Here is an 11,442-nt window from a genome sequence, read left to right as displayed (position 1 = left end):
AGAAACAAATGTCCTACATTTGTAAACATTTTATACTACAAAACTATTTGTTTATTGAAAAACATTACACATAAGAACAAAAACAGGGAAGACTGTAGAGAGAATGTAGTGAGAATGTAGTGAGAATGTAGTGAGAATGTAGAGAGAATGTAGAGAGAATGTAGTGAGAATGTAGTGACTGTGAAGTCCAAATGAACATATTGTAAAAATATAAAATAACCATGAATTGATCCGTAAAACGCCTACTATAATTAGGTGCTCTGTTCAATCATACCATCTCCATAGTGGTTGTTTTGGCGGTGTCAGAGGCGGAAATGCTTTAGAGCTGTCAAATCCACAAGCTACTCCCAGCATAACACCTAAAGCGGGCCTCGCCATTTGCTGCATGGAGTCCCGTTAAAGAGAAGTCCCATGCAGCCTTGTTTACAAGTTAGAACACTGGAATGTGAGATGTCATCTACACTTCAATTAGTGGGTGTCAGCTAACTGCGGTTAACACTCGATCTGATTGAATCCAGGCCTTAGTATCATGACATAAATATGTTACCAACATGATTGAAGAAGACAAGATTCTCATTATGACTAAAGAAAACAGAACGAGGCTAATCTTTTGACTATTTTAGGGGATGCTCTTGTAACAGAGGCAGCACGTTGTGTAACCGGTAAGTTATAACATGTACTGTAGGTGCTTTTGGTCTTTCAGTGACCACCAGACAACACTGAATCAGCTCTCAGTACATATTCATCCCCTTCAGTCATCTGCTACAGCGCTCAGCCTTTCAACTACTGGGATTTGTATTGATAGTAAAAAAAAAAGCTAATTTGTATTAATACAGTATAGTTGAACCACTTCAGTAGTAGACCTACATTCAAGGCCAGTGAATATAATACAATAATATACTGTAAATATGGCCTCCAACTCTATGTCAATCACTTACATATGCTTTTCATTTTTGACCCATGAATGTATGGTTAACACGTAGTAGCTAGATATTAGATGGCAATATTTATCTTAAGACACTTGACAATCTACTGCTGATCAATTAAATCTTTGCGACATTTGAATCGATGCTTGTGGGTACATTTTTATAAAAAGCTATTCTTGCAACAATTGAACTAACAATTCATAACATATTTCTAGCAGTTCAGAATGTAACATTTATTGCTTATCCATTGACTGCCTTTGGTAGTTAAGACAAGGATTTAAAGTGTGAAAATCAGATAGCAGGCCGTCGACCATTATGCAACATACACCACAAATAAAGCTTGTGACAAAAACAATTGGAAATCACAAACAAAGCCTAAATATAGGCAAACTACACATTTTCATTAAACCCATAAGGCTATCATATAAACATTCAAATGTTACACTCTGCAAGTGTTTTTAGGCCTGCACCCAATCCATGAACCATGTGCTTGAGCAAGCGAAGGTGTACAACACACTTGCATGGTGTGATGACCCCGGTTGGGGTCAATTCCATTTCAAATCATCCTGAATTGACTGAGTTTAAGTGGAATTGGGTCCAACACTGGTCCTGACGTGTTCCTCTGTAGTACTGCACCATAAACAGGTAGTCATGTCCCTGTGATCTGCTGCAGCTCGTTGAGGGGAGGAGAGTCTCTGCTAAGGCAGTCTGACTCAGTCTCTCCACTATCAGTCTGAGGCTGGGCCGCTGGCTGGGATCTTCTCCTCAACACCAGCTTGTACAGCCCTGCCATGAGGAAGATCACTGCGATCACAGCGAAGTAGCTGGCGTATATGAGAAACTGTGAGACGAAGAGAGAGAAAATATTTATCAAGCTACATCAGTGTTGTAACAGTAATACGACTCTTTAAAAGCAAAACATATTTTACATCCAAACATCATGGATAGTATTGTCTTTAGACAAGTTACCTGTGGGAAAATGTCCAGGCCCAGCCCGACAGAGTCCACTACCACAACAGTAAGCAGAGTCTGAAGCAGCAGGGCAATGAAAGTGTTCACTCCAAACACTAAGGCATATCGCTGCATACTCAGGTTGGCAGCAATCTGAAACCTGGTGGAGCACAAAAGATTGGCTTTAGAAATACAATTTAAAACATAAAAAGTGGAGTTTGAATACACTGTAGAAAGATGAAATTGAATACACAGTTAAGATATGTCATAGGTAGACAGCTAGCTACAGTAGAAGCCTACATCAATGATGCAATTGAGTCAAAACATTACTAACAAACTTTAAATCCCTGGGCATCATATGGTTTTCAGGGGATGTCTGTCCTAATCACGTAGCGATGGTTATATCATGTACTCTAGGTCAGGATGTCTGTCTGTCCTAATCACGTAGCGATGGTTATATCATGTACTGTAGGTCAGGATGTCTGTCTGTCCTAATCACGTAGCGATGGTTATATCATGTACTGTAGGTCAGGATGTCTGTCTGTCCTAATCACGTAGCGATGGTTATATCATGTACTGTAGGTCAGGATGTCTGTCTGTCCTACTCACGTAGCGATGGTTATCAGCAGCATGTAGGTGGCTCTGAAGACCACATAGGAGGTGTAGCACACCCAGATGTTCCTGATGGTGTCCATGAGGTACACAGCCACAGCCATGACCACTGAGAAGATGCAGAGAGCCAGCTCTCCCCAGACTGCCCAGGAGACCTTGATGGAGCCCACCCCGAAGGCTGCTAACGCACCTAAGCACAGACACCAGGGGCGTGATCAGTCAGCAGACAAACAGAACATGCATTGAAATTAAAATGTGCATTCTTATTTGATTAGATTCTGCTTCCAGGCTTACTTGGAAGTATGGTAACGCAAGACTATTCTTTAATCAGTTCAAGTAGTATCTTCTCAGGTTCTAATTAATCTGAAAACGGTACTTCATCATCAACTTTACCTAACAAGGTGGAGACTGTCTCCACGTATCCATTGTAGATCTCAAACTCCTGGGAGGGCAGGACTTTCTCCCACAGGGCCTGAACATAGTTGACCAACTGGAAGTAGCCACACGTAGAGAGGGCCCACCACACCGACCAAGCCAGGAGGGCAGGGCATGAGTAGCACTGCAGGAAGTCTTCCCATAAGATCCTTAACACGTCCACTAAGCCACTGCTAGCGCCACCCCCATCACTGGCCGTCACGACCTGAGTGAAGAAAATTGTACACAGAGTTGAGTAAGAACTTGCGTAAGAATCAACGGACTCAAATGCTCTGAAAAAAAACTGCTTCCTGAAAGTGAGTGATGAAGCAAGGTTTAAGTTCAGTCTTTTTTGTAAATGCTCTATTATTGCAACATTCAATGGTGTCAATCTAGTGTCTTTCAATTTGGGACAGCAGAGTTGCATGACATCAATTAATAAACAATTAATGGTTTTAACTCACAGAGCTACAACATGGTTCAACAACATTACTCAGTCCTTCAAAGAGGCCATGGTGACCTGTCTTACCAAAAAAACATCACAAAAAAAAAGAAAAAAAAAGAGGCTCACCATGGTGACCTCATCAATCTTCAGAGGTACTTTGCTCTCAGGGTCCTCTGCTTCATCCATGGGAACCCTGCTGTTCTGATGCACCGGCTTCTCCCCCTCTGTCCCCTGGCGCTTATGGAAGAACAAGCTCTTACTGGGCATGGGCAAAAACCAGGGCGCCACGAAGGCCAAGATGGCCGACACCAATGTGATAATACAGAGGTAGAGCAGCCGGATCTGAGCCACAGACACTAGCAGTTGCCCAGCCAGCGAGCCAGCAGCGGAGCCCAGTAACGTAATACTACGACAGTAACCAGTGACTCTCTGGTACTGGGCCTGCTCCACCACACTGTAGATGTAAGAGTAGTAGGCTATGTCTGTGGCAGTGGCGAGGCCAAAGAACAACTCCAGAAGCTGCATGGCCAGCACGCCCTGGGCCTTCACTAGCATAAAGTAGGTCACTACCAAGCTCACTGCCTGCAGGATCAGCACAGGCTTGTAACACAGGTAGTCCGTGGCCAGGAAGACTGGGAAGAGTAGCACGAGGTAGGAATAGGTCCATATTGGGTAGATTTCATTTACAAGCTGTGGACAGAGGATATGTAGACAAAGTCAGCCATGTTATTGTAATTCACTCCTAAAGGCAAAAAATATAAACGGTTCCAATGGACAAAAATGTGATGTAAGGCTAATATTCAAGGTTGGTCCCTGTTTAGCTCTTACAAAGCAATAAGTAACCTCCATATTAGTTAACTAGGCTACATCTCTTCATTGGTGCCACAAGGGAAAAGCAATTATTTTCGGATTTGAGACTTTTTTTCCTTTCTCCAAAGGATTTGAGACCACATGAGCTGGTGGTCCTATTAAGAAAATATTTCAAGGATTGTAGTCAAACTGGATTAGCACGAGGACACAGAAACAATGTTAGTAAAATAAAGTTACAGAAGAGCCAACGGTTCTCTTGGTTATAACGTTATATTGGTGATAAAGAAATGTAAAAAAAATACCATTAGCTTGGTGATTGCATTAACGTTACAAATATTCACATGTAAACAATACGTTATTTTGTAGTTAGCTGGCTAAATGTAGTTGCTTTTTGTACAATGAACAAGAAGCTAATGCTCGTCCTTCCACTTACCTCTGTTTCAGTAAGGTTTTTATCAGGTCCCATCAAAAACGCCGTTAAGAAAGGCTCAGAAGGTCGGAGATTAGAGAAGAATCCATAAACACAAAGTAAGATCGTGGGATATAGTTGAGACATGTCAACCCCAAAAAAAGCACACCATAACATGACCTCCACCCACCACTGTCGCTAGATTTGATCTGACAGCAATATGGAAAACCAAGTGAAAATATTGTGCGTCGCAGTAAAATGACGACAGAACCTTCGGCCAATTAAATGAGAGCCAAGAGAGGGTTCGTCTAAAGCAACAAAATAAGAGTATTTAAAAAACTAAATGAGGCACACACGCTGGTATACTTAAAGTTATTACATTTTCTTAATCAGATTCTGGCCATTATTATTGATGTTTATATTGTGTTTGCAGGGCTCATCTGTAAAAGAGACCTTGGTTTCAGAATGACTCACTGTCAAAAAAGGTTAAATAAAATAGGAATTTAGTCTGGCTACAAACTCATGACATAACTATTCATAGACCAGGAATACATTTTAATTTAGCTATCAATTTGCTGAGAAAAGAATATCATTTCAGATGCCATGTGCTTTATAATGTGGTAGGCAGTTTATAACAGCATAATGTATACAATCCATCATATCAATGATATTGGGGATTTTTATTGCTATAAAATGTACATTACTTTAACATGTTCAGTGTGTTAAGACTGAGCTGTTACACAAGGAGTCTATAGGATCAACAGATAAAGGGCCACAACACCTGTCCAGCTGATTCTCAGGAAAAGATCAAGTACTCTGGAGTCAGTTACTCAGACATTTTACAGTCAATATTTCAGCATTAATGAGTGAGTTATACATACTGTTAAGAGAAGAGTACTATAGTTAACAATGAATGCACTGTGCAGAACTGACATCTTTCTATATTAGAGAAGACGCAGTCAAACTCCTGATATACCGTGTCTTTGAATAATCTGGTGATACAGGTAGCATGGCGCGTCATCACACAAAATGGTACCGCTCACATATTCATGACACAATCATGACGTCATCTCTACCGGACAAGACAGTGGAACTAGGAACAGGGTCAAAAAAAAAAAATAAAGGAAAAAAATAAAGAAGAGCTGGGCAAAGAAAACCCCCCAAAAGGACACCGACCCCACTTACAGGAACCAACAATGGTCCTGGGCCCAAAAGACCATGTACACTTTACCATTAAGACAAACTGGCATTGGTCTGAAACAGTAAAGAGGTCCAAACATTAGTCCAGTGCATCACACTGAAAAAGCTATAATTTGGACAAAACATTTGTTAGATTTCTTTCAACAACATTCAATCAGTAAGCATCTGAGATAAACATTAGTGGTACCATCACTATGGTAAAAAAAAGGTGTGGTTATAAAAACAAAATGGAGAAAACTTGAAAGCCTGTCTGTCAGTGAATTAATGTAAAATAAATATAGTTATCTTTGAATGGTTGTTAATGGCAGAGCTGGGCATTTGCCAAGTACAGAGTGAGAATCTTCCAGACAAAAACACTGCGAGATCGGTCACCACATAAAGCCATTACATCATTGGGATTACAGCATTACCAACATCTGTACACACCCATCAACCCCTCAGCGATTGAACCTATTCCCACGCAAAGAGGGTCAGAGTACCCAGAATATTCCAAGAGTCATTCCCAGAGATAACATTCCATACCCCACTAACGCTGCCAGCCAGAAGACAGATTCCTCCTACACTCAAAGATGTTTGCAAGAGTAGCCTACACCTCTGTAGGATGGAGCTTCATGTTGAAGTGCCTTGTGTAGTCGTATTCTATCGTGGGGATGACTGCCTGGACAAACTTCAAGAAAATCAACAGATACCTGAAACATGAAGTTAAGGAATAATGTGTAGGCAAGAATGGAAGAGAAACAGTATTAGCAAGATCACTTCTATTTACAACTCATCTTAGCTTGGGTTACATTGAATTATACCACGGCATTTCTGAATACTCCTTTCACTATAAAGCACAGTATATCAGCACGTTAGAATTCAACTATAGCCATTGAATTCTACCGTGTTTGAAAGCAAAAGTCGAATTGAAAACATTGAATTTGATTTTTCATAACAGCAAGCTACGACTGACGGTTTCTTTGTTTGGTTACCAAGGCAACTACTGTAGTTATCTAGTAAACTTGCTAGCTACTTCAGTGGATGTTGAAAACATTTCAAGCAGCACATTTGTTAAATTATAGCCATGGTATGAAAGGAATAATCAACTCCTTCCCTGGATATTAACTCAACTCTGTGGAAAGTAAGTCGTTCATTATTTTCCATAGATCACACGGCCCCCCTCTTACATAATGATACATAAACTTAAATCACCAAGCTGCATTAAAAACACCTGACTTCAGCTGAGCCGACAATTCACTTAAAGGATGCATATGAACTCCAAGCTCTCCTCCCCCTTCAGCCACCGTCTCGATGATCCTTTTCATCACTTCAGCATGTCTGGAAAACAGGAAGTGGCAACATTAGTTTACAGGACCATAAGCGCTCCCTCGATGAGTATTACAGTCGGATCAGGGCCCGTACTCAAAGTTTTTCAGAATAGGAGTTCTGATGTGGGATCAGTTTTAGATTATAATGAATAGAAAGGGGGACCTGATCCTAGATCAGCACTCCTCCGACTTTGAGTCAATGAAAGCATGTTCATGATCTCTTGCTTTTACCTGCAGGGATGCACGGAGCACATGGCTGGGGGTGGTAGGTGGGGGTGATTTTCGATGGTGACGGTTTTCTTCACATGATCCTGGCTGATGTCCTCATACATCTGATCCACTGTCAGGGGCTGTCTGTCCTGTAGGAGTGAGAGGGGAAATGGTAAACAGAACGTAAAACCCAGGATCTCAGTTTCCCAGGTAAGTCAAAGACATCATTCTTCCTCAGCTGTAAGAACGCATCTTGGGATTTACATCCTCAGTAATATTCACAATGCAATCCAAAAGGACACACAACAGCATCTAAATGCCAACATGTTTTGTTACTGTGCACATGGGATGTACTTTTAAGTCTACCCTAGAAACCCAGTTACACTAAGCTGACTCTGTACTGCTGAGAGCTAGTTTACAAAGCAAACACATTTTAATATGACATGCGCTGAATACAACAGGTGTAGACCTTAGTGAATGCTTACTTACAAACCCTTAACCAACAATGCAGTTAAGAAAAATATGTTTTAAAGTATTTACGAGTAAAAAATAAAATAAATTATTAAGGAGCAACAATAAAATAACAGTAGCAAGGCTATATACAGGGGGTACCAATACAGAGTCAATGTACAGTAAGTGTTACCTCATCGTATCCAAATAGCCAGAGTCGAGGAGTCTGATAGTATTTGTCATATGTGATGTAGAGGTCATAGGTTCGAGTCTGCAGGATGTCATCGCTCCCAGCTTCTCCCGTTTTGGATTTAGACAAGTCCACCATTTTACTGGTGTCCAGGGTGGCCTAGAGACATACGGGAAAGAAAAGAAAACTGACGTGAAAAATGGGGAATAGAGACACTTCCTGGAAACGGAAGCAATGTACAATAAAAGTTACAACAATACTGTGAACTTCTGACCTCATCTGTTTCCAGTAGTCCACTCTCCTCATACTCTGAAAGAACAGAACAAGACAAACTGAACCATTACATTACTTAATTAACTATGAAAGTCAGTTGAGAACAAATTCTTATTTACAATGACGGCCTACCAAAAGGCCTCCTGCGGGGGGTATAAAAAAATATATACAAAAAATAGGACAAACACACATCACAACTAATGAAGTATAACCACAGAACAATGAGATATCAGATATTTCACCGGACGTATAAATGTGAAGCATCCGCTTGGAGTTCCACTCACTACCAAATATGGTAGTGAAAGGAAGCCCAACGGCCGGGAGTGGGAGAAGACGGAACAAGATGGATTTTGGCCGACATTCTGCTAATTTCTCGTCGATTAAACATTTGATCTCAATTAAATTTTCCGGCCCCAAAACTAAAATATGCTACAAACATAATCAAGTAAGTTTTGTATACTTTACCCGTTGCCAAAGTTTTAAAAATTGTGTTTTTTAGGAGTGCAAAGGCGAGTTGAGTTATTGCAAACCCACTTCAAAGTAGGTGTTCCCTAATGGAAATATGCACGTGTGCTAGAACGCACCAATTAGGATCTCGCTAGCTCGTACTTGCCCCTGCCCACTATGACTCATTTGTTCCCGTTTGAAACAAAGAGCTATGGTCTATCTTGGTTTAGTTATACAAGTCTTTAGAATATTCCTTGAGGAGTAGAGAGTAGACACCTTCCATATCTGCTGCCTCGTCTTCATCATCATCATCATCATCATCATCATCTCCGTTCCCACAAGCACCAGAGTTCACATTCATGTTCATGTCCTTTCAAAACAAAGGAATACAACTATTTTAAGACATCTGAAATGGTATTAATCTAAGGTTGTTAATTTGAAACATTCATTAGCAATGCAGATTACTAGGATTCAATAACAAAACGGAAATATGATGGACCATTTACCTTGTTGTCCAATGAGATTTCTCGTACAGCTTCTGTAACTCCCCCTATACCTAAAATATCAATTTGAAATATAACATTCCTGGACAAACAAAACCAAAAGCTAGCTTTATTTATAATGTATTCCTGATAAAAGACCCAAGAAAATGAACCATTGTCACAGGAAATGTCTAAAGTGTCCAACCTGAGTTGTGGTAGGTGTCGACCCATCCTCCATCTCCGTCATCCTCCTCTATGATGGCTTCCAGTTCATCACAATACTCCATCTGTTTACAGCGCTTGTAGCAGGGAACTGTAGGTACACACACAAAATATACATTACTACAGCAACAATAAGGACAAGTAACAGTTTGTAGAGAAAGCACCAATTTAATAAATGGATCACTAGTCACTTTAATAATGTTTACATATCTTGCATTACTCATCTCATATGTATAAACTGTATTTTACACTGTTTATTGCATCTTGTCTATGCCGCTCGGTCAATGCTCATCCATGTATTTATACCTATATATTCTTATTCCATTCCTTTACTTAGATGTGTGTGTATTAGGGAGTTGTTGTGGAATTGTTAGATTACTTGTTAGATATTGCTGCACTGTTAGAACTAGAAGCACAAGCATTTCGCTACACTCGCAATAACATCTGCTAACCATGTGTATGTGACCAATAACATTTGATTTGAGTTCACACAGTTCTTACCATTGCGAGTCAATAGGAACTGCTTATCCTTGGGTAAATACGGCTTCACCTTCTCCTCTTCCCCAGACACCCTGGATGGAATAAACATGATGTGACATCTGGGACTACTGTGCTGTCAAAACATCATACTGTAGTTGATGCTATATTTGGAGACAGCATAACATCCATCCAGAATAATTACATGCTCATATCAGATGAATTAGATTGGAGAAATTAAGTGCAATTTAGCTGACTACAATATCATATTAGAGGTGCGATAAAGTCCATTTCAATTCCTGTTAGTTGAACTGGACATCGGAACATGGGCATTTCTTCATAAGAGTGTAATTCAATTTCAGAATTGACTTGGATGGAGCCAACCCATGTCCTGGGGTAGCGTGTACAATATTGAGTATCAATCTTACTCCAATGGACACTCACCATTTCCATGTGGGGCAGTGATGAACAAGGTGATCTCCAGCAGCTACAAACTAATGGAGAGAAAATAGAGATTTAATACGAAGTTGTAATAGTTCAGTCAGATGACAATTACTCTGTGGGTTGGGGGAAAGGAGCTTTTTGGAATTGTGACCTACTTCTCCAAATCTCTTTCAGTTGCACGTATTTTCCCAAATGATGAAAGCCTACATACGTGTGACTTGTTGGGCTTTCTACGTGACTCAGTTACAAATGATACCAAAGACAACTTCCTCACCTCTTCTGGAGTGATAACTCCTGTCTCCTTGAATTTGGATTCCTATCAGACAAAATAATGAAGTAATATTATTGTTGAGTTGGCAGTTTGGTATATTTAACGTGTGTGACTGCCTGCAACCAATTTCATTACAGAGGAGGTTTGACATTCCATTCTTAATTGCTTAAACATTGACTGTCACATTTCTCAAATGTGATAACTGAAATCATGCGAAGCTAACGTTAGCTACATTGACAAGACAGTCATCAACGCCATGAAACCTCTAAATATTTCATAAACCGAGATTATACACTGCAATAGGACCGTAAACAACGAATTGTAGCTACATAATACATGTTGAGAGCACTTGAGGTTAGACTTCCCGATAAAGCATGCTAGCATGTTAGCATCTTACACATCACTGCTGAGTGATAGCAATCTACAGTAGCTAGCGATACAGCTAATATAGCTTACCTTCAGCACTGGAGTAAAAAACTCGGCTACACCAAGGGCCGTGCCTTTTACGGAATTAATGGCGTTCTGCATGTTAGCTATCAGATCGATCCCCGATAGATGTGTGCGTCTTCAAATGCCGAAAGACCGTCGGTTTCAGTTGTTTTTTTGTCAGCAACAGATCACATGACTTGTCATTTGAGAATCCCCTTCCGCTGTTAAAGTCTCGAGAGATTTGTCTGGACGGCTCAAGGGTTGCCGGATCATGACTGGCCCAGGCCCCAAGGGAAAGTTAAATACATTTGAGTTCTTCAATCTGAAATAAGACCTTTATTCAGCATACATACAGGTAACTGCCAAAATGAAGGAAACACCAACATAGGGAACACGAGCCGCCAGAACAGCTTCAATGTGCCATGCCATAGATTCTTCAAGTATCTGTTACTCTATTGGAGGGATGTGACACT

General features: G+C 40.4%; 2 protein-coding genes across 2 annotated transcripts; both read right to left on the bottom strand.

Annotated features, from left to right (window-relative positions):
- Window positions 1–565: 565 nt before the first annotated feature.
- LOC109883557 (thiamine transporter 1) lies at window positions 566–4,868 on the bottom strand. Its single transcript, XM_020475594.2, has 6 exons — window positions 4,592–4,868; window positions 3,475–4,038; window positions 2,883–3,129; window positions 2,487–2,679; window positions 1,896–2,037; window positions 566–1,767 (listed from the first exon to the last, which is right to left on the bottom strand). Exons 1-6 carry the CDS (start codon window positions 4,742–4,744, stop codon window positions 1,576–1,578), a joined length of 1,491 nt encoding a protein of 496 aa, XP_020331183.1. The 5' UTR covers window positions 4,745–4,868; the 3' UTR covers window positions 566–1,575.
- Window positions 4,869–5,226: 358 nt separating this feature from the next.
- Window positions 5,227–11,239, bottom strand: LOC116371734 (ubiquitin-like-conjugating enzyme ATG3). Its single transcript, XM_031820715.1, has 12 exons — window positions 10,997–11,239; window positions 10,544–10,585; window positions 10,270–10,319; window positions 9,850–9,920; window positions 9,332–9,439; window positions 9,151–9,200; window positions 8,921–9,014; window positions 8,199–8,233; window positions 7,928–8,083; window positions 7,306–7,433; window positions 7,016–7,084; window positions 5,227–6,456 (listed from the first exon to the last, which is right to left on the bottom strand). Exons 1-12 carry the CDS (start codon window positions 11,066–11,068, stop codon window positions 6,354–6,356), a joined length of 978 nt encoding a protein of 325 aa, XP_031676575.1. The 5' UTR covers window positions 11,069–11,239; the 3' UTR covers window positions 5,227–6,353.
- Window positions 11,240–11,442: the final 203 nt, after the last annotated feature.

Source organism: Oncorhynchus kisutch, unplaced genomic scaffold (assembly GCF_002021735.2).
Source record: "Oncorhynchus kisutch isolate 150728-3 unplaced genomic scaffold, Okis_V2 scaffold3610, whole genome shotgun sequence".
NCBI lineage: Eukaryota > Metazoa > Chordata > Actinopteri > Salmoniformes > Salmonidae > Oncorhynchus > Oncorhynchus kisutch.
Note: the sequence above shows the minus strand (reverse complement) of the source record. Positions and strands in the feature narration are given on the sequence as shown.